This window comes from Lycorma delicatula, chromosome 9 (assembly GCF_047948215.1).
Source record: "Lycorma delicatula isolate Av1 chromosome 9, ASM4794821v1, whole genome shotgun sequence".
Lineage (NCBI taxonomy): Eukaryota > Metazoa > Arthropoda > Insecta > Hemiptera > Fulgoridae > Lycorma > Lycorma delicatula.
In genome coordinates, this window is record NC_134463.1 from 11,402,934 (window position 1) to 11,426,573 (window position 23,640).

General features: G+C 29.7%; 1 protein-coding gene across 1 annotated transcript; it reads right to left on the reverse strand.

Moving 5' to 3' along the window:
- Nucleotides 1-4,992: 4,992 nt before the first annotated feature.
- Nucleotides 4,993-6,141, reverse strand: LOC142330587 (uncharacterized). The gene is made up of 2 exons (XM_075375975.1): nucleotides 5,845-6,141; nucleotides 4,993-5,026 (listed from the first exon to the last, which is right to left on the reverse strand). Exons 1-2 carry the CDS (start codon nucleotides 6,134-6,136, stop codon nucleotides 5,016-5,018), a joined length of 303 nt encoding a protein of 100 aa, XP_075232090.1. The 5' UTR covers nucleotides 6,137-6,141; the 3' UTR covers nucleotides 4,993-5,015.
- Between the last annotated feature and the right edge of the window lie 17,499 nt (nucleotides 6,142-23,640).

Consider the following 23,640-nt stretch of genomic DNA (forward strand, 5'->3'; position numbering starts at 1 on the left):
GGAGAATAGGAAGTGTTTGATTTAATATATATATATATATATATATATATATATATATATCAATCACACATTCACAACAAATTCTCACCATCAAATTCACGGGTTTAATAGTTCAAGATAACTTGAACAAATATTCAACTTAACATCATCACTGAGTAGTTTATACTAAATGCAGATTTTTGTTAAAATGCATCCACTGGTTGAGATGGGTAAAATAATGTGATAAATGTTTGTACGAATGGAGCTAAAGTGGGGAGGTCTTTTATTGACTGCACATTTGAGTATTGCCAGTCTGTGTCGTGCATTAGCTTTTGAACAAGGTTTTCTAATCGTATGTTGTTTGTTAAAATGCGGTTAACTGTTGAAGAAAGTGTATTTGTGATAGAAACTTAAATAATGTGTTATTCAGAAGGTAGTTAAAAAATTTTGTGAAAAAGATTTGGTGTAAAAAGAAACTGCCCGACACAGGTCAGTTTTAATTATGCAGGTAATATGTAACATTAAAGCGGCAGTTACAAGATCTCATAAACATTTGTGGATACTAAGCCAAGAAAAGAACATTTTACTTGGTTCATCGCACACTCCAGTGAGGAGAATGATAAATGTTATTCATATCGAATGCAGGTTTTCCACGAGTTAATGCTGATTTTGCTAAAAGGGTACACATTGCTGTGAATGGTAACTTGATTAGAGGTAACATTAACATTTTAAATAAAATGTTTTTCACAAACATTGATAATTATTTTTGTAATCTGAAAATGTGTATGGCAATTCGATATTTTTATAATATGATTTTTGAAATTCTATAAACATATATACATCAACATCTGATTCCCTCGTAAATCTTCATATGAATACAGGCCTAAAGATGGAAAGTCTAAATGTAAGGAATTACAAAATGTGTAAAAATAAAAAAAAACTGTTTTTCTGTCACGCAGAAAACTTTCTGAATGCTTCTCATAGAGATCATTTCATTAAAAAAAAAATTTAATTATGTATAAAATAATACATAAGATAAGAATACGGCTTACTTGACAATAATTAACCAAGTATCTACCATAATCAAATCCTAGTGTAAACAAGATTAAACTTCTTACATTTTTAACACATTTAACCTTCTCATTTGACCTTCTCTCTGTCAGTTACCTAGGGATGCACTCAAAGAGGTATGGTTATTGGTACTTTTTGTTAATTTGCAACCATGAACAATATCCAGGATCGCTCAGTAAACTCAAAGTCAATTCTACGGGATTTCTATTTGCCAACTAAGGAAGCTTGTCTCAAAAATTCTTAGAACTTAATAACCTTTCTTAGAACTTATGACACTTAACCTTTCTGACACATTTATGGTATCAGTGACGGTAACAAACTTTCTTTTCTGAATGAAAGTTAAAATTATATTCTGAATGGATAACTTTGGGTAAGTCCAGTAACTAGAATATATAACCCAGGTTTAGTGACCATAGTCTAATAACCATGAAACAAATTTTCATAAAATGTGAGCCCCTGCCACTCGGTGAATAATCTATTATAACCTACCAGAGGTCATACATATCTTATTCCTGAACTATTATAATGCATGAAATTACTCTTCCCTTCTTAATCAGTATCATGTTTTATTGCTTTTTCTGAAATAGAAATTTTTCTGTCATATTTCCTATAATACATTACTCTTTTAAGTTGTATATCACATTGAGGGGTAATATCCCAGAACCAGGTCATTATAAATATCCCATTTTCCAGAGAAAAAAATTTCTTCTTTTTATATTTGCTGCAGACACGCAATCAATCAACTATTACAACAGTTCACAAGATATTTTATTGAAAATATTTGTAACAAAACTAATACATACGGATCACAAATTGCTGCCAAAGACCCAAAAAATCATGTATAATACACGCTTTAAAGAACTGACAGTAGTTGCACTACTACTACTACTACATATACTGGTCTTTTCTTTCCTACTGGAACGATAAAGGATAAACAACTTTCAAGACTATTACAAGTTGCATCACTTATTTAATTGGTAATGTTTTTCCGGTTTATGAATCTTTATTGATTTATTATAATTATGGTATATCTACAATTCATAAAAAAGGATACAATGTCACACATCATCTTCATAAAGTAATGCTTTAAACAATCATCTTTAAAGTAATGCATGAACAATAAAATGCTCGAGACTTACTGTTTTACTAAAGAACTTACTTCTACGGGGTGATGGTTTTATGGTGATTATGTATGCAAGTGCAGTAGAATATAGAAAAAACAAAAAAGATAACTACAGGATGACAATGTATTCTCTCATGGAACCACAGGCTAAAATTTAAGATTAATAATTGCGATGGAAAAAATTATAGATAGGTTACAGAACCTACCTGCAGTGAAGTTCAAAATGTAAGAAGACTAAACCGCAACATAATATGCTAATGGAATAATGACTAATAAATATAAAGTTGTAAGAAAAGTTAATCATATATTCTCCAAAATAAAATTATATATACTCAAAAATGGTATGGTCATTTTTTTACTTAAGTGTCATAAAAAACAACATACATCACTTCTAAGTGTGAACTACAGACTTTATGAAAGGTGTGGATTATGGAGATCAGTTATTTTCTTACTATCTAAAGGAACATAAAACACTTAATGTTAAGTAAAAAATGTTCCTTCACGTTCATCAGATTGTGCTGGTCAATAGCCAGTTACTTTATAAAAATACAAAAGAAATTTCACTATGATTTTTAGCTGGCTGCTGAATCGCTTCTTCCATTTGATAGTAATAGCAAGAGTCAATACCTAACACACCACACTGCAGCACAGAGGACACTGCACTATAAAACCCAAAGAACATGATTAAATAAAAAAATTAAAAAAAGCAATGCAGGAAATGCTTTAATAAACAACAAAAGGCTTTTTATTGTTTATATAAAACCTGTAAAAACAAACCAGGGTTGTGCTCTGGTAAATATTTCAACAGCTGAGCCATTTTAGCTCTATGTCTATCTAGGCAATTATATTATTTTACTCAAGGGTACAAGCTAATAAACCTTATTTTTTTGCCTTTTTTGTCTGATGTTTTCCTTGCAATCTTAAAGATTGCATCAATGGATGAATTGATTTTTATGAAATTATGTCGATACCAATTAATTTGAATTGATCAAGGAAGAGTACGGCTGGCTATCTAGGGACCTGTATTTCAAAATTATTATCAAGAGTAGAATCATTTCTTTAACATTATTAGTAGGAATCATTTTCTACTGATGTACATATTTTCATATTCTATTCTCCCTCCTTAATTTTCTTCTTAATTAGTATTCTGTTGTAGCATAGCATTCACAACCAACACTTTTCCGGGTGTTTTTTTAGCTTAAAATTCATAAAAGGAATGGAAAATGTGAATTAGGGTATTATTAATCTTTTTAATACAAATGTTACGAGAGACTTACACATCCACGTGAATTTACAAATCCATTTTCATTTCTGTTTTCGGAATAAGAGTTTTTTCCAACACATACTTGAGAACTTTGTCGAGTATGCGGTGGAAAAAAAGTCCTCCATTTTGGTAAAAGTTACTGCCATTCTAAAATGAAATCAAAGACTATTACATAACATATCAGTTAATGGTAAAAAAAAATATAATGATAAAATTAATACTATTACTACTTTAAAAGAAATAGTAAAACTACACTCTTTGAACAGCAAGTTATCTCTGACAACTTTGATAAAAACATAAACAAAAAAAAATGAGTGAATGAAGTTAATAAATAAAAATGATTACACCAATTAAATCATTACTCAGCTGTGTTTAGTAATTATTTTACTTTTCCATAAAACTAACAGTTTTATTGTGACATGAAAACTACATCCAGTGTTTCACTACACAAAGTTACTAAATAAATACAACTATAGCCACTGGTACTTTATCATTTCTAGAGCTTTTGCTTAAAAAATATTTTAATGTTTATAAAAATCTCACAAAATTTTTCTAAGACAATATCAATAAAAATATGTAGCAATATTATTAAACTTTTTTTTTCAGTTATGTTGCTTATATAACTTGAAGCACACTTGCAAGTTCCATATATTCTTTAGTTATCTGGGATCAGATGTATCCCTGTCTGGGATCAGTCGAATGATATTTTCCCCAACTGCTGGATTGGTCAGCATGGACCCAATAAAAGAGCTTGTTTTCAGTGGTCTCCAAGACGTGCAGACCTCCACCCATTTGATTTTTTTCTTTGGGGTTTTAATAAGGATGTTGTATATGTGCCTCTGCTACCTAATAAACCCATCCAATTTAGTTTTTTTGAAATATTCAATGTGAGCACTTTTTATCACATGGCCCACATACTACCGATAGAAGAGTTTGTTCCATACTTTAATCAGCATGTCTGGAGTAATAGAAACGACATCTGCTTCAACCTGAATTCCAAGTTGGATGGGTTTATTAGGTAGCAGAGGCACATATACAAGATCCTTATCACTTCAGACACGCTGATTAAAGTATGGAACAAACTCTCCTATCAGTAGTAATAAGTGGGCTGCATGATAAAACGTGCTCACATTGAATACTTACAAAAAACTTAAAGAGTTACCTTTCATTTTACCTGTGATTTATTATTGTAAGTTAAGATTAGATATATTAAGTAGCTTTAAAACCCTGTTAATCTTTTTTCCACTCTGTATTACAGCCAGCATCCTAAAATTTCAGTGTAAGTAAGTAGGCTCTTATACATTTTCTAATCTGTACTGACTCTTTAAACTTGCTTATGTTATATTGCCAGTCCTGATATCCTTTTACTCAAAATGTATTGTTTGAAATTACTGTACTAAAATATTCCTCTCTTGATTTTAATAAATTTAGTAGAGACAAAAGAAATTGGTAGTGATATTTTGAATATATCTTAGATAAATTTTTTTAAGTCTTACATTTGCAAATGAACTTCCAAATTTATTTCCAGTTTTCACTTCAACTCTACAAACTAAACAATATTTTTTTGCAGACAAACAGTCATTTCCATTCTGAAAATGAAACAACTATAATTCTTAATAGTAATATTATAACAATTCATATAATTAGCATTAACAGGTTATAAAGTATTTTTGTTGTAAAATAATCCATTAACTTAAAATGAAATTGTTAGAGAATACTACACAATGTATGTAGAATAAATTTACTTTAAGTTGGAGGACTAAATATATTAAAAATGACAATATTAGAAAACAGCAATATTTCTTGAGCGTGTTAACAGCAAATTTTACTTTTTCTTACTAATGATTCCTGCAATAGATTAATTTTTTCAACCGCATTCATTTTTTTTTTGAAGTGGAAAGAAACAAATAGCAATATTATCAAAGCCAATACATCACATTCAAAAGCTACTTGTCATTAGGTCACATCAGTATGTTCCTAAAGAGAAAAAATTTATTTATTTAATATTTTCTTGTGTTGTGCACTTTGTCAAAGTTATCTTATTGTAAAGACGTAGTTGCACAGAGCTGTCCAGTTACAGGAGAATAGGGATTGTTTGTGTGCATGTATTTATATACTCATATATCAACAATCAGAAATAGACAACAAAAACTCACTATCAAACTTATGTGCTTAATAGTCAAAGATAATTGTAATAGACTTTTTTTAAATACATTTCTCAACACAAGCTACAGAAAGTATAGAAAATTGGGAAACGTGTCCAAATGCATTTTCAATAATAACCATTATATGGCAACTGCCAATAAAGCTCACACAGAATAAATTTCTGGTTGTTTCTTTGGCCTCATATTAGTGAATTTTACCTTAATTAACTAAATCTATTTTTATTTCATGAAAAATTTGTTACCTGTTGTCTTCTTGGTAAACTGGATGCTGCCATCGATTGAAACTGATTTTGTGATTTTTTTCATACCATGTGCCTGCTGCATATCAGATACACACATCCTAGATAAATTTGATGGTATACAGTTTTTTAGTAATATTGATCTGTTTTGATTTTGATTGTTCACTGCTGGAAATGAAAATTGCTGTAAAGCACTTGAACCATATGCAAATGAATTCATTTTTGCACATCGTCCATTCATGCAATGCTTTGAACAAGGCCCTTGTGATGGTGCCGAGTTTTCAAAGGTAACCATCTATCGGTTGAACAAGTTAGCTCACATGGTACTTTAGGACTGTTTGAGCAAACTTGTTTAACCTTGTTATTGACAGCTAGGGCACATCCACAATTTTTCACCGGTTCATTTACAACTTCAGGAGCATAACTGCAGTCCATGCACTACGTTACTGATGGATTTGGAAGACATGAGTAAGGTTGTGATGATGGTTGCTGTTGAGACACCATTAACAAAGAATGACATGAATTCTGTTGTGATTGTTGCATTTTTATCGTATTCTGCTACACCTGAAATACAGAATTTGCTACAGAAAGAGGTTTTGATAAGGTTTCTCTGGCTAATAGCTGGAAAAGTAAAATATACTTCTGTAAAATAATCTTGTCAAAAAAATTAAATTTAATTAAAAAAATTAATTCTTCTAGTTGTAAAAGTATAATAATACTGTTGACTTCTATCAAACTTGAATTTAATTCGGTTATAAAATTTAATATTTTATCAAAATCTGCTGAAATCCAGCAAGTATAAATTATATGATTCCATGTACTTGTTGCCCATAAGAAAAGTAGATCAGCAATACTAGCTGAATCAACTACACATAGCATTTCTGACCTTCTGTTTATATGAACTTTCTTCTTTACTTTCACCATTTACTTTTTTCTTCATATTTAGCTGAAAGTTTGTTTCATTCTTTGTAAATCCTTCAGTACTTCTGTAATCTGTATTTGTGTGTGTGCCACACACACAAATACAGGATATATATATATGTCCGAAGTAGGAGTTATGAAGAATGTAAACAAACTTACAGGACATGTTGCAACAATTTCTACTAGTAAAAATAAAGAAGAAAGCTCATACAGAGGATCAGAAATGCTTTATAGTTGAGTATGGGCTTGCGAATAATTTCCCCCTGATTTGGCTTCTTCAGTAAAATTAAATCGGTCTACAATTCTTGGTACCCTAATTATGGAATCAATTTGGTGGATTTAAATAAATTCCAATCTGAAAAATTGAAAAAAAAAATAAGCTCCAAAGTTGTATTTTTAGTAATTTTCATAAAATTTCAGGTTAAATATAAAAGATTGGAGTCAAAAAACACTTATATTTAGTGTAAAATAACCCTTTCAAATGGGTGATAAACACACATTCAGCTTTAAAACAAGACTTGTAGAGAATTTGATTTTGAGTAAATTATATGAATGAAGTCCACAGAAACTATAACCCAATCTTTTGTCTTTTACCCCAGAGCACTTTTACATGTGCTATATTTGACGCCCATAAATTACTACCATTTCTCAAACCTGAAAAATTTGAATGCCGGTCATCGATTCAATTCAAAGATGAGGTGAAAGTCATCTTTGAAAAGCCTCTCTTTTTTAGCTAATGAATAAAAAGAATATGTTAAGCGTCAAACTTTTATAAATGGTCATCTTTTATTATCATATAAATCTGATTTTGGAAACGGTTAACAAAATCCCATTTAGTTAAGTTGCTTTCCCCATGATAGTAATGGTTGGTGCTCATAAAACAGCAAGTTTCTCTCATCAACAGACCGAAGTTTTATTTGCAGAGCAAAATATCAAATGTATTTCATTTGATATGAATTGCAATTTACATTCAATGAAGAAAGCAGTTGAAAATTTCAATTTTCATTATTTCAAATAAACCTGACTTCGGTTTGTTGTTTAACTATTTACAGGTTATGCATTTTCATCGAACCAGATGTATGGGAAATTTAATCATTTGATGTCATCAAAGATTTTTCAATTTAGATTATGTACAGCAAACATGAGGTTGATGGTTACATTTGATTTTCTATGACCTCCTTTAGTACCCCACATTTCATACTCTCTATCCTTTTCCGTACAGTTTTACCTGTTCATGTGTTTTACTGCCATAAGTATTACAATCTACATTAATTGTTTCAAGCATTTGCTTCTAATTCTAAAATCTGTATTTGATAGCAGATTTTTTTTTTATCTATCTTCCTTTTTAAGTCTACATTAAGGAATGAATTCTTTGCAATTTTACCTCCTAAATTACAAAAACACTTCCATTTCTGTAATATAATTTTCTCCCGTCTAAATATTTAATTCCTTATTAACTTTCTGCAGTCACCACAGTTTTATAAATTAAATATATAACAAAATAGAAATCATTATTTTTTCTTAATTTCATTTACGGTAGTTAAATATTATTTTATATATTATGTGATTTAATCAATAACTCAAAAATAAAACTACATAGAAATATAATTATATAACATACTATCTGTTTAAGCTACAGTATAACTTAACTTATAAGGCTATCACTATCAGAAAATAATTTATCTGGATAAATATATTTCTAAACCCATCCTCAGAATTTAATAAAAACAACGATTAAAGAAAATCTTTTCCGATCAGGTCACTTCCCAAATTTTAAGCAAACAACATTTATGTACAAACATATTCATGGAGTATAAAAATAAACTTGGTGTAATAGTAAATATATACATATGTATTTATTATATTTTAATAATAATAATAATAATAATAATAATAATAATATATACATATACTTACACAAATTAAGAGGTAAAAATATTTTTAAAATTCTCATAGGAAATCAATATTCCTCTGATCACCAGTAGTTTTCCTTTTTCAATTATGTTAATAACCCTGCTTCTATTACATTTACCTAATCGTGAGCTCTAAACAATGATACTTTATGCATATTCAAATTTTTTTTCGTAATACAGTTACAAATGATGATATTTTGGTTTGAAAAATTACAAGAATCAATAAATATAAACTGAATTCTGCTTTCACAGCTCACATACGAACATGTGTTGTTGATGAAAGAAGTTAAAAATAGAGTTGGTGGAAGGGGATGGACATTCCCCTCGCCTACGCATCTATGTCTCTCTGGTTAGCAATACCTATCCCGGGAAAAGGTCAAAATGTTATAGCACAAGACACTACCATTAAATTTCTCACAAATTAGAGCATAAAAACCTGTAAAATCTTGACTAGACTGCATATGCATTTTGGGGATATGACATTATCATATACCCAAGTCTATAACCGGACCAGGAAATAAGACAAATAGCCAGATGTAGAAAAAGAGTCACAATATTTAAGACAAGTGTATTAGATGGCAACATTCTTGATCAATCTGTGACCTCACTGAAGACAATCAGCACCTTATGGTTGATGAAATTTTTTTGGAAATGGCTACCAGTCAAAAAAGTACCCGTTCTATTACTACAAAGCATGTAGGGTCTGCAGACTTTGCAAGGTGGGTTTCAAGATTTTCGACCCAAAATCACAAACAGGCCTGACAGAAAATTTGCTAAAGGCTCTTGAATCGATTTTGACAAAGGGAAATAAGTTATTGCAGAATGAAAATTTTTATAATCATGAAATTATGTAAACTACAAATCAAATTCATTACTTCTTTAAGTACTGACGATTTGAACTGAAACAGAAGAAATAAAAAAAAAATGTTATTCATTGTGATGTCATGCATCACAGATATATCTGAATTTGGTATTCCAGCAAGTGGAAAATAAGAAAACCATTCCTTTGTCTAGGGACTACCGTTTTCTTATTTGGGGAATGCTTATAAGATCAAACTAACAGGCTGAAGTTAACTACAAGTAAAACCAGGCTTTAAATCCTTCTTAACAACATATATGTTGTAAATTTGTATTGCAGTAAAGTCATACACTAACAGTAAATAAAAGTGATCTTCAAAAGAGTTAGCATCCACTTTTGATCTGCTGAGAAAGTTCTGTAAAATTCTTCTAAAACAAATAGTGAGAGGTTATATGATTCCTCCTGGATCAGTCTAGGTTCAAATTTTTATTCGAAAGTGAAAAAAAATTAAAATTACTCCAACCTTGTTATTTTATGTCTAAGAAGATGTTTTCAGAAATTCATTTTACATATAAAAAATTTCAATTGTGATACATGTAAGCAACAAGTGCAACAGGGATCAGTCAGAGTTACTATGTCTGAAAGTAATGAATAGTTATTACAGAATAATAATGTCCCTCATTATTGCCAACAGTTAACAGAATGATGGCTTTAATTTTCACTTTTTCTAATAAACCTATCAGAAAATGTTTCTTGTTTTTGAGAATGGCTGTGTTAATTTTTTGAAATACAATATTAACACCGAGTACAAAGCTCGGGTCCACATGATCCCAGAAATCACAATTATTATTTTTTTCAATTATTCATTTTCAAAAGTTTTTAACCTTTTAGGTATTTTACAATTAAACATTAAGAACAGGATTCAATTACAATTGGCAAAAAGTATGTCATATTTTTTGTAATAAACAGTTTGAAGAGAAAGATTTCTTACCTGGGTCACGAAGGATCCAGGTCAGTAACCTTTCTTTCTTTTACCTGTTTAGCCTCTGGGAATTATCATTCAGGTATTACTTCAGAGGATGATATGTATGAGTGTGTAAATCAAGTGTAGTCTTGTACAGTCTCAGTTCGACGACCATTCCTGAGATGTGTGGTTAATTGAAACCCAACCATTGAAGAAAACCGTTATCCACGATATAGTATTCAAATCCGTATAAAAGTAACTGCCTTTACTAGGACTTGAACGCTAGAACTCTCAACTTTCATATCAGCTGATTTGGGAAGACACGTTTTCACTACTAGATCAACCAGGGGGGTTAACCTATAGAAATCTAGGTTCTTCTAGGATAATAGGCAAATAAATTTGATTTTAGGTTATGAAGTTACCTAACTTAGTTTGTTTTTAGGTTATCGGTTAACAGTTACCAGTGAGCATTTGTAGTGTCAACAGTACCTAATCTAAAATGAGTGAATTCAAAATATTTTGAAATATACAAGACAAAGTAATAATAACTACAATACGAAGTAATTTACAATACAAAGTATACTTTAACAAAGTAGCAATTCGGAAGTGATTAACATCATTCCAAGTACCTTAAAGATTTAGGAATTAAACTATTAGAAGCAGCCAATAAACCAAAGAGCCAAAGAAATTAAAAACACTGGAGGCAAAAATTACAGAAATCACATAATTCAAGCGATTGAAATGACAGGAAGAGAAATAACAATGAAAAATCTGATCACTTCCTTGTACGCCTATTAAATTACATTACACTTAATGAAAAGTACATAAAATTTTAATTCATTAAAAACTTATATTTTTTTCTTTTTTTTGTTGTTATTGAATCATTATTCATCGTAAAGATTTTTTTTAGTGGTTAATAAATAAATATATGTAAATTAAAAAAAAGAAGTTAAAAATAAAAGGAGATGAAGTCTGATTCAAACCGATGTGCCTTCCCTAAGATCCAATATTTCATTAATTAAAATTTTATTTGGCTATAACTATAGGACCAGTGAAAAGTACCACTTATAACATATTGTTGAAAAGCTCTGAATGAGGGCTTATTACTGCAGTTGAGAAAAAGACCAAAATCCAATTTTTTTTGGATTTGGGCTTTTTTTGACACTTTTGGTTCTGTCGATTGCAATCAAAAGGGGAGGTGTGCACAACTAGATGTTACAGCAGTCCCAAATCAAACATTTCACCATCCTACGGCTAATCATTTTTGAGTTATGCGAGATGTATACATAAGTATGTACAGATGCCATACCAAAACTAGTCAAAGTGGATTTAGGGATGGTCAAAATGGATATTTCTGTTAAAATCTGGAAACCGAAATTTTTCACGATCATAATACTTTACCTTGTACAAGGAAGTAATAAAAAAACAATGGATTGTGGATCACACAAATTTTCAATTTACTTGAAAATGAATTCCAAAAAATGGATTTACTACCAATAGGCAAAATAAAAATATCTTGAACTATAACTTCAAAATAAAACAAATTAAAACCCACAAAAACTGATAATAATATACCTATTGAAAAACTTATTCTTGTACAAGCGAAGTGCAAGACACAACCATAGAAAATGCCAGTAGCCATTTAGAACAATGAAATGCTGCCTATCCTTTGTTAAATACTAAGTACACATTGAAATTAATTATATTTTATCAGAATTTATACATAATGCTTAGTATAAGACTTGGAAGCCAGGTTTGAACAACACATACAGACCTTAGATTTAGACCTCCTACTTATCACGTTTCGCTCATTGTAATTAAAGAGGAGGGTAATTAAAGTTATTCATTTCATCTCAGGTGATGAACTGAAGAATGCAATGAGGTTGTGGATCAAGGAAAGCCTACCAGAATCCTTCATTGACAGAATGAAAAAACTGGTTCACCGGTCAGATGAAATGTGTTTCTGTAAATTGTGACTTCATGGAAAAAAAATCTAATTTTTTGAAGCAAAATAAAATGTACTATTATGCCATATTTGATTTATTTGCGATTTATGAGCGACTGTGTATTACATCTCTCATATCACCTAATTTCAATTTTATATATAGTTGTATCCACAACTCTATCAAATCATTGATGATAAGATTATATACAAAATCGATTTTTCATAATTATCAATTTAGGAATAAAATACTACACGAATAGATTTTCATATTTTCTCAATAATATAATATTATACAAATTATTGTGACTAGATCATAGATAATTATTTTTATAATTCAAATAATATAATATTATACAAATATATACTAATTTAATACACTGTTTAAACATGATTACAATGTATAATATATACCCTTGGAAATACTCTAAGCTAGTATATATAATGCTACAATTTTAAATTTAGATACTTTAATAAATTTTTTCTTACTTTGTCTGGAAGAAATATCTCTAAGAGTAATTTTATCCGTGATTATCCAAGAAATTTGTATTTGTTAATGAAATTTGTGTAGTAAATTATAAAATTTTTAAATATACGTATGACTGTGTTAATGTCTAAATTATGAATGAATACAATAAAATCTAAAATTTTGTTGTCTAGCAACAGTTCAATAATCTCATTTAATTATCTGTTTTATTATTTTTCAGAAACATTTTTATAACGTATATAATGCAGCATCTTTTGCGACCAAACATCCGTTTCTTCACTCCTACTAAATCATTTTCTCTCTCATTTCGGAAGTCTTGGACATCATCTGTATGGTCTCTAGTTTAACACCTTTTCTCCTACTTTAATATACCGGCACATTCTACGATGTGAATGTTTTTTGATTTCATTTTCTCCATATCAATTTCAAACTTATTAATTAGGCTATAAATATGTCAAACATCCATTTCCTTTACCCTCTACCTATCATACTGATTCCTACAACTCCTTTAAGTATATGTTTTCATTTTGTTATAGATGTATTTTGGTTAAGTGTATTTGTAGCTAACGAGTAGCACTCTTGACATTTTAAATTCAGTATTTTAACTCTTCTTTACTCTTTCCTGTGTTAAAAATTGTGTAATTCTGACATCGATTAACACATTATAGCGGTATTTTTTAACGCATGTAATTTTCATGCGTTACAAGTTCCCATTATCTAGTGTTCACGTTTCCACTGATGTGTTACAGAAATGATTATCTTGTGAAGTTTTGCCTCTTCTAACGATATCTGTCATTTATAGAAATATAAATGCATGTAAAGGTCATAATTAACCGGTTCTGCATCCAATATGTTAACCTAAGATCCATCCTCCTTAATCAACAAATCCCTGTTCCATTGATGACGAAATATTCCATTCTTTTTTGTGCTGATCATAACTTTCTTAAGATTATAATTTACTTTGTCCTTATACTTAACAAAATGCATTGTTTATAATAGGTCATCACCCACCTTTATTTACTTCAACATTCTTTTACCACTTCACATAAGGTAAGGTTACCTTATGGTTAACATTATGTTAATGGTTAACATTACTATGGTAAACCCTGATGACAATGACAAACCAATCTTTTTGAAGCCAGTATATAACATTTATAAATGTTTTCAGAGCTTTTACTTAAATTCCACTGATATTATGGTTTCTAATAAATTTCCTACATTTAGTATAGAGTTACTGTAAAGCTAGTTATGTCAATTAACACTTAAGTAGGACTGGTTGTGGTTTAAATTTAAGAATCTTGCTATATTCATCCAGAATACCTTTCATATTATCGCCGAATGATTTTGAAGGCACGTGGCACCTTAGAATGTCATGGTCGCCCTGAAAAGAGCTCTTCAGATTTTTGGAGTGGTGGGCCTAAAAAGGACCGTTAGTGTATGTTTGGTGGGGTAGCCCTGAAAAGGGCTGTCAGGTCTGTAAGCAGGTCTTCGATGAAGTCGGCTCTGCCTGGCGGGAGGTAGTCAGGGAATCTGTGGTGATGGTCCCCAGAGCCCTGCATAATCAGTTGCTGTGCCATTTGGCTTTTATATAATCGCCTATGAATGGTGGGAGGGTAAATTATTTTCAATACAGATAAATTATGTAAAACACAAATAAAATACTAAAAATATGTTTTTTTTGGATTTTTTTTGTAAAGTAATAGGTGATTTCTGTTGTATTTTTGGCCATAGACTTAAATTTTGGCTGTAGCCCAGATGTTTGGGTATTGCATCGGGCTATTGTAATACCTAATATATAAAAAAAGAATTTTAAACAAATGTACTATTATTGTATCACTTTCAATGTATTTGCTTTGATAGGCTGGAAGGAAACAGTAAGTTATCTAGACACTCACCAGATAACCGATTATGAAAATTTAACTACATTATCTTTTTCGCTGTAGCACCAGTAAATAAGAAATATAAAGAACATTCCTAAAAATGTAACTTTGAACTAATGATACAGTAGGCCTATCATCTTCAATTTCCAACTTGTATGTGCAACTAATATTTATTGAAATTCGTTAATAAAAATTCTCATGTTTTGTATTAATGTAAACCTTGCAAAATGAGAATTAAAAACAATTTTCTAAATATTATACAATAAATTAAGTGAATAAAAATAGTAATATGTGTATTATATTAAAAAAATCAGAACTGCCTACGATTTTTAATTAAATAATTAAATAAAATTAATTAATTAATTAATTTTTAATTCCATAATTCTTGGAGCCAGTACCATTAAAGCAGTGTGGGCTGGCAATTCACACAGCCATCCAACCTCCTAACCTGGATCAAAATCCCCAGATGCCCTGTTGACAAGATAGAAAGCTAAGCTACTGCAATCAGGATATTACTTAGGATCCCTACAATGGCTGACCCTCAACCGACCTGCTGCTGTCCCTGGACAGCCATTACCAGTAATGGTGCTGAGCAGAAGTTAGACTCACAGCACAGAAGTACAGGAATCACTGGAAAATAGTAATACTGTTAGCATCTTATTTTTTATTTATTCGTACGCATTTGTTATGTACGGCTGTTATACATAATTATGGTTTTATGTAAACACATTTTATGTTTTCTGGTGTAAGTATATATACCTCTGAAACATAAAGTGGAACACATTAAAAAAAAAAAAGTTTTGATGTGAAACATCATAACGAGAGCAGGAAGATGTAACAAATGGAGTAGGGCAGTTCTGATCAGTTAATTTTATTTTGTTGTTTTCCACATATTTATTTTTTCCATGCTTTCATGAACTAGATCAATTATATCTGTTGTTCTACACTATGTACAAACATAATAATTTTTTCCAAATGTTGAAAATTTATTCATCTACGATATGATAGAACCAAATAACATTTTTGGTATAAGGTATTTTTTAAAAAATTAGTTATAACAATGAACTTGACTCTTCATTATAAACAAAAAAAACATTAAATAGTTCCCTGTAAACTGTATAATTTTAATCTGTTCTTAGAATTCATAAAACTAAGTTAGGCCTTTTAATGACACTAGTTTTGCTGTTATAGGTTCAATACCAATGACGTTATGAATTCTCAAGCAAATCACATTTTTACCATTTGAACTCCTACGTCAGGGGTTGTAAATAACTATTGGGGTTAAAAAATTATGCTAAACATTACTCATATGTTGTAAACTCATGACAAGTTGTAACTGTTAGTCTTATATTTTAAAAAAATAAGTTTTAACATATACTATTCCCCCAATATGTTTTACTTGTACACAGGGTTAAATTTTGTTTCGATCCGACAAAGGGATACACCGAAAAGATTGTGTATTTTATATTTTCTAAAACTGTTTAACCATTAATAAACTGCAGAATCAGACCAAAGTATTTCTGTAAATGAGATCTTACTTGTATTTAGTTTTAGGACTTTATATACAAACTGGTAATAAAGGGGAGCACACATTGCTTCCTCCAAACACTAGGGTCTCCAGAAGACAAATTCCTGTTAGACTGAAAGGCGCTAGCACCGAAAGGACTCCAGAGGACAGAATGAAAGGTAATTATGCAGGGAGTACGAAGCTCATATACACCTAGTCTCCCACGATCAGCCCCAGTCAATTATTTCTCATCGGTTTAAAGAACCAGAACGCAAATACAAAATCCGTCCATAAATAAAATACATAAAATCTATAACCGCACACTAAATAAATAATGAACCACCCGATAAAAGAATGACACACCAGCAAGGGATACTTGTCCAGGTTCTGCAATTAGTAGTGAAATAATAAACTCTCGCTAACCTTGCGTTCTGTTACAAACAGGTAAAAATCAGAACCTGATATCACACCAAATATCATTAAAAAGATTTTATAATATATATATATATATGTGTGTGTGTGTGTGTGTGTGTGTGTGTGTGAGAGAGAGAGAGAGAGAGAGAGAGAGAGAGAGAGAGAGAGAGAGAGAGAGAGAGAGAGAGAGAGAGAGAGAGAGAGAGGGGGAGAGGGAGAGAGAGAGACAAAAATATAGTTAATGGAGACCACTGTAAAATATGATTGCCAGGATGCTCTTCATCCTCCAAAATAGTTTCAATGAAGTCATAATGTTTCTGTTCAATATATTTGTGACCAATCACTGGAGGGATTTTTATCATCTGCTAGCAAACCAAAACAGCTTTTTAATGCCCCCTTTGATGTTAAACTCCAAGCTGACCCCCAGCTATCATTTTTTCAACTCCGGCAAACTGTAGACAAAAACCTTCAGTGTTAGAAGAAGGTGCGGGGATTGTGCTTCTGCGAATCTATTAATTATTCTCCTAATCTTGTAGCTGTTGAAAATATCTGCTGAGGTATTTCCAGCGATGGCATACTGGCAGAGACTGAATTGATGACTGTGTTGTGTTATCAAGCTAAGAGGGTCTAAAAGACAATCTCCAGTAAAGCCCATCATGGCTATGAACAGAGGGTTGGTATGGCAATCAGAATCATCACAAGACAGGTGTCTTCCCCTATGACTCTTTGCCGATCCCAATCGGTGTCTCCTCAGCCCCTATTACTAATTTTTATTTTGTTTTTACTTGGTAGAATATTATGTAAAGGTGCAGCCAATTGAATATAATTAAGGTATCCAGAATAAGGTAACCTGATACCAGATGGAGATGTAAAAGATAACATAAAACTGTTGTGGAAATTCCTAGATAATGAATTTTCTAAAACTTTTTTTTTAACCGATAAATTTTTCTCATTTGTTAATCAAATGTGAAAAATTTCAAAGAAAGTTAATTATCTTCTTACTAACATTATACAGAATTTTGTTTTACAAACTCTGTATATTAAATTAAATATAAATTAAATTCTATTAATATAAAAATCAGGTAACATTTTACCATAATTTTATCATCAAAGTACTATTACAGGATTCCATATCCTCAGTCATGATGAATCCATTTAATTGAACTGCATATTAAATAAAGATATTAAAAATGATGAAATGTCTGTTACATTACTATAATGTTATAATGAAAATTGCATATTAATGTATTACATGAGTGCTGCTTCATTGTTTTTATAAGACCGTATTCTTTAAATACTGTCAGATGGTTTATCAAATTGAAATTATGTTTTTTATTTATATAAGTAATATTTTTCTAATATAATTAATTTTATGTCATTTTTATTAATTTCTAATATTTCAAAATTTGTATTTACATCGGAAATATTATGTTTATTGTTATCAGATGGTTTGCCATATTAGAAAAAACTAATTTATTAGTTTTAAAGGATCTTTTGTTTTTCCTTTATGAATATCACAATCATTTACATTTAATTTTATTAATTCCACACAAGTTGTTGATTTTATTATTATTATTTTGGGTTTTTTAAATATCTAATTATATGGTTATTAGGTTTGCGTGCTGGTTTAAATACTTCTTTACTGTAAGTTTTAGTAATGTTTTCAATGATATAATTAATATATAAACACTTTATGTATATGATTTCACTTTTTTGTGTCTTGTTATGTATTGTTTATAAGGTAGTTATAATAATATAATATTATTAATTAAAGTAGTAACATATTCATTTTCAATCGCTATATGTTTTATGTTTATTTTGTTACTTAACATTTCTTTGTTATTATATGGTTTATTTTAGTACTTCTAATTTGTAATATCTTTATTTAATATGCAGTTTAATTAAATGAATTCAACTGACTGAGGATAGAGAATCCTAAAAAGTTACTTTCATGATAAGATTAAGGTATGTCTTACCTCAATATTCTGTACTAGATGCGTTTTATGTTATTAGAATTTAAAATAAAATTTAACACTACAGAAAAATAATATGAATCTTAATATGAAAAGTATAAAAACCGTTTACCAACAAGAGTACCGAATTTGATAATGCTTCTTACCTTATGCTTATTATTTTTTTTCTAATAGCACTTTCATAGTTTTCCCTCATTATCGGTTAAACCTTTTCTTCCAAATCCATAATTACAGGAACTGACAGTGTAGTGAAGTAGTGAACTCCACTATTTTCAAAGAAAGTAACTCTGTATGTTACCTCTGATAAATCTGGTGCTTAACAGTTCAACAGAGCCAGAATAGAGAGCTGAAACAGATAGCCCGATAAAACAAAACAAAAATGATATAACAGATTAATACAGTATGTTTTGTTGTAAAACAATCAATTTTGTACACCATTTAAAATCAGTGGAGAAATGGTTCTCTACAGCACATGTAAGCTAGCATTCACATTTAATTTTTAGAATGAAATATACAGAATCCTGTCTTTTCACAGTACAGGAGGGATTTTATCTAGAATAATGAAATGAGACTAAACCGAATAAGAAAGTATTTTTGGAAAATACGTGCCGTCAGTATTATGAGATATAAAAGTTTCAGGACATCTGCTTAGCACCTGTAAATAATTTTCACAGATTACAAAAAGGATATTGAAAATTATCTCAAAAATATTACATTTAAAAATTTTATTTTTTAAAAACATTCAATAATATTTTTTATAAAATATTAGTTGGTTGGCCATTTATAGTTGGTTAAATGGAATATTACATTTTTATGTATATTTTTAAGACAACTTTCAAAATCTTACTGATTAAAGATATTCTTTACTTATTTTAAAATTTAAAAAAAAATGAATTTTGCAGAAATTCAGAAATAAGAGAATAAAAGTACACAGAAAATTTGATTCAGTCTCTTGGGTACAAGAATAGAAAGTAACAAAAGTTGAGTTATAAAAGGAACCTCACCTAAATGAAAAGATAAGTAAGAGAGATGAAAAAGATGCATGATTGAGATAATACAAAATAATCATTTATGGAACTGTTAAAAAAATGGTAAAATTAAAAAAAAAGGAACAAATAAATACTATGAGCAGCATATTTGTAAATATTCTTATATCAAGTTTTCATGACATGTGAGAAATATGGCTTAAGTCTAAACACCAAAAAGAGTAAATACATGGTCGTCAATAAAGATCAGGTGAGCGGAATTATTTCACAAGCCAAGTGTGAAGCTGTAAAGGATGAAAATTCTGATGAAAGATATAAAGTATTACCTGGAATACCAAAAATACATAACCTGATATACCTATGCGACCTTTAATTAATTTCACAACTGCCCCTTCTTACATCATCTCTCAAATAATAAATAAAATACTTAGAATCAAAATGAATTTGGATTATAAATATAACATAAAGAATGAATACAAACTTGTAAATAAATTAAAAGATTTAAAAATTGGGGATAACACCAGGATCGTTAGTTATGACATAAGTAACATGTACTCCTAGCATACCCATAAATGAAACAATCAACATAATAAAAAATAAATCAATACAAAATAGCATTACTTATGTTCATGATATTTCACTTTGAACTAGGTAAGGTGATGATATTTTTGTGGTCTAAAGACCATTATATAAAATGAACATTTAATAATTTTGAACAAGTTAAATTCTTACCATAATGAATTGAAATTTACTTTTGAAATTGATAGAGAATAAATCACGTAGATGACTGTATCGAAATAGATAATAGGAATAAAAATAATCAATTCATAACTTCAGTACATAGGAAACTCACAACCAACAAAACCACTGGTACTTACGTATTAACGCCACCGCAGCTACAGCTTTATTTAAAAACAAAGTAGTCAATCGGATTTCGGTGGAAATTGGGCCGATATAAAGTTTAACACAAATTAATAAATATTTATTTTATAAATAAAATATAACCAAACTTAACCTAATTAACACCGTAATTTTTTGAGTATTTATTTAATACATTCAGTAATTACAATTATTTATTATTTAAATAATCAAATTGCAATAATTACTGAATTTATTAAATAAATACTCAAAAAATTACGGTGTTAATTAGTCAAGGTTAGCGAGCGAAGCGAGCGTAGGTTAAGTTTGGTTATTATATTTATAAAATAAATAACCATTTATATTCTGTTTTGAATCTGTTTCGGCCAATTTTCCACCGAAATCTGATTGACTACTTTGTTTTTAAATAAAGCTGTAGCTGCGGTGGCGTTAATACGTAAGTACCAAACCACCAAACATAAATATTCAAATCATCTGTGGTCACACAAAATTAATACTTATACGAACATCAATTATACAATCAATTACACAAAGTATAATGGATATAATAAATAAAATAAATAAATAGGTATTATAAAACAAATTACCAAATATAATGGTTATAATGAATGTTTAGTACATAATATATACAAAAAACAAATGTCAAAAATTAACTATTATACATATTTAATACCGATAAATAACACACAGAAAATGACAATGTATATTTAAAATATATATATATACTGATAGGGAGTCCGACAAGGATGTTCCCTATCTCCGTTACTTTTTAATCTTTACATGGAACTAGCAGTTAATGATGTTAAAGAACAATTTAGATTCGGAGTAACAGTACAAGGTGAAAAGATAAAGATGCTACGATTTGCTGATGATATATTAATTCTAGCAGAGAGTAAAAAGGATTTAGAAGAAACAATCAACGGCTTACATGAAGTCCTACGCAAGAACTATCGCATGAAAATAAACAAGAACAAAACAGAAGTAATGAAATGTAGTAGAAATAACAAAGATGGACCACTGAATGTGAAAATAGGAGGAGAAAAGATTACGGAGGTAGAAGAATTTTGTTATTTGGGAAGTAGAATTACTAAAGATGGACAAAGCAGGAGCGATATAAAATGCCGAATAGCACAAGCGAAACGAGCCTTTAGTAAGAAATATAATTTGTTTACATCAAAAATTAATTTAAATGTCAGGAAAAGATTTTTGAAAGTATATGTTTGGAGCGTCGCTTTATATGGAAGTGAAACTTGGACGATCGGAGTATCTGAGAAGAAAAGATTAGAAGCTTTTGAAATGCGGTGCTATAGGAGAATGTTAAAAATCAGACGGGTTGGTAAAGTGACAAATGAAGAGGTGTTGCGGCAAATAGATGAAGAAGCATTTGGAAAAATATAGTTAAAAGAAGAGACAGACTTATAGGCCACATACTAAGGCATCCTGGAATAGTCGCTTTAATATTGGAAGGACAGGTAGAAGGAAAAAATTGTGTAGGCAGGCCACGTTTGGAATATGTAAAACAAATTGTTAGGGATGTAGGATGTAGAGGGTATACTGAAATGAAACGACTAGCACTAGAAAGGGAATCTTGGAGAGCTGCATCAAACCAGTCAAATGACTGAAGACAAAAAAAAAACTGATAATATTGTTGAAAACATAACAAGGGTTTACGATAAAAATCTGGTTAAACCTGCATACCAGACAAATAACCATTTAATAAAACATCTAAAAAATAATACACATATTGCTTCATATGATTTACATAATTTGTGTGGTATTTATAAAATAAAATGCAATGATTATGACCATATTTATATAGGTAAACACTAGATCCTTTAAAACTAGATTTGATGAACACTTTAGATATTATAAAAGTAGAAAATTGGGTTTCTCTAACATTTCTGATCATCATTAATAATACACATTCAATGTCGGATATACATACAAATTTTAGAAATACTGGAAATTAAAAAATACAATATTAATATAAATAAGGTTTTTGACATTTTAAAAAAGATTTTACATTTATAAATAAAAAAATTAATTTAATTTGATCAACTTACATATAGAATATGAGGATTACACAATCATAGAAAAGCTGTTGTAGATAGCAGCACTTCTATAGATATTGGTAATTCATAATATTTCAGCTGTGTACAGTTATATAACTTTGGCTAACTAGTCTACATGGATTTCTATTTATTTTATTTTATTTTTGTTATTAATTTTTACTTTTAATTTGATTTTTTTATTAATGATTTCATATTTTGTATATACGATTTAAAATTTTGAATATAAAAAAAATGTTAGTTTTATTTCTGTTTTGATTTAATTGGAAAAGGATCTTAGGGAACAATTTTAAATCTCACTTTTAATTTTAATGTGCAATTTGCAACGAAAGATTTGAACAATTATACAGCAACTGATGATGCAAGGTACTCGTGAAAGTGCTCTTGCTTGGATTACGGAATAAGGTAGGTGTGTTATCCTATTTTTTTATTTTATTAATTCTGTACTTGGGTTGATCGTATTAATATAAAGGATGAAAAATGTGTATTTTAGGAGTAGTATTGATGAAGGTGGGATCACAAGCTGGAAATTAAGTGCAGACTTGTGAAGGACTAAATCAGCCTTCTTCTGACTTAAGAACGTGCTTGCGTCACCAGACCTTTCATTGGCTTGCGTACAAGAATGCTCAGATGTTATATATTCTCTGTTCTCTTGTATCGGGTAGAATCTTGGACACTCAATGAGGCATCTATTAAAAAGCTTGAAACCTTTGAGATGTTCGTCTTACAGGTTTCTTCTAAAAATACGTTGGTCAGACAAGGTAACAAATGCAACGATTCAAAGCGGATGAAAAACAAACAAGAGTTTGTGTGAACAATCAAAATTCAAATATTGCCACACTATACAAATATTTTCAGGTATACTCCAGGTGCAATAGCTTGGAAATGCTTTAAAATCAAATAATACTTCATATGTTGTTTAAAATCTGACAAAGTTATATATGCTCAGTTCATAAACCGGGCATTTATAAACCTATGTATTCATGAACACTTAATTTAACTGGTAACTCAGAGCACCAAATAACCAGTAACACTAAAATGAAGTAACTAAATATACAAAACTGC

Bases quoted from the DNA above. Each gene is read 5' to 3' on its own strand.
- LOC142330587 (XM_075375975.1), bottom strand. From the start codon at position 6,136: ATGGTTACCTTTGAAAACTCGGCACCATCACAAGGGCCTTGTTCAAAG.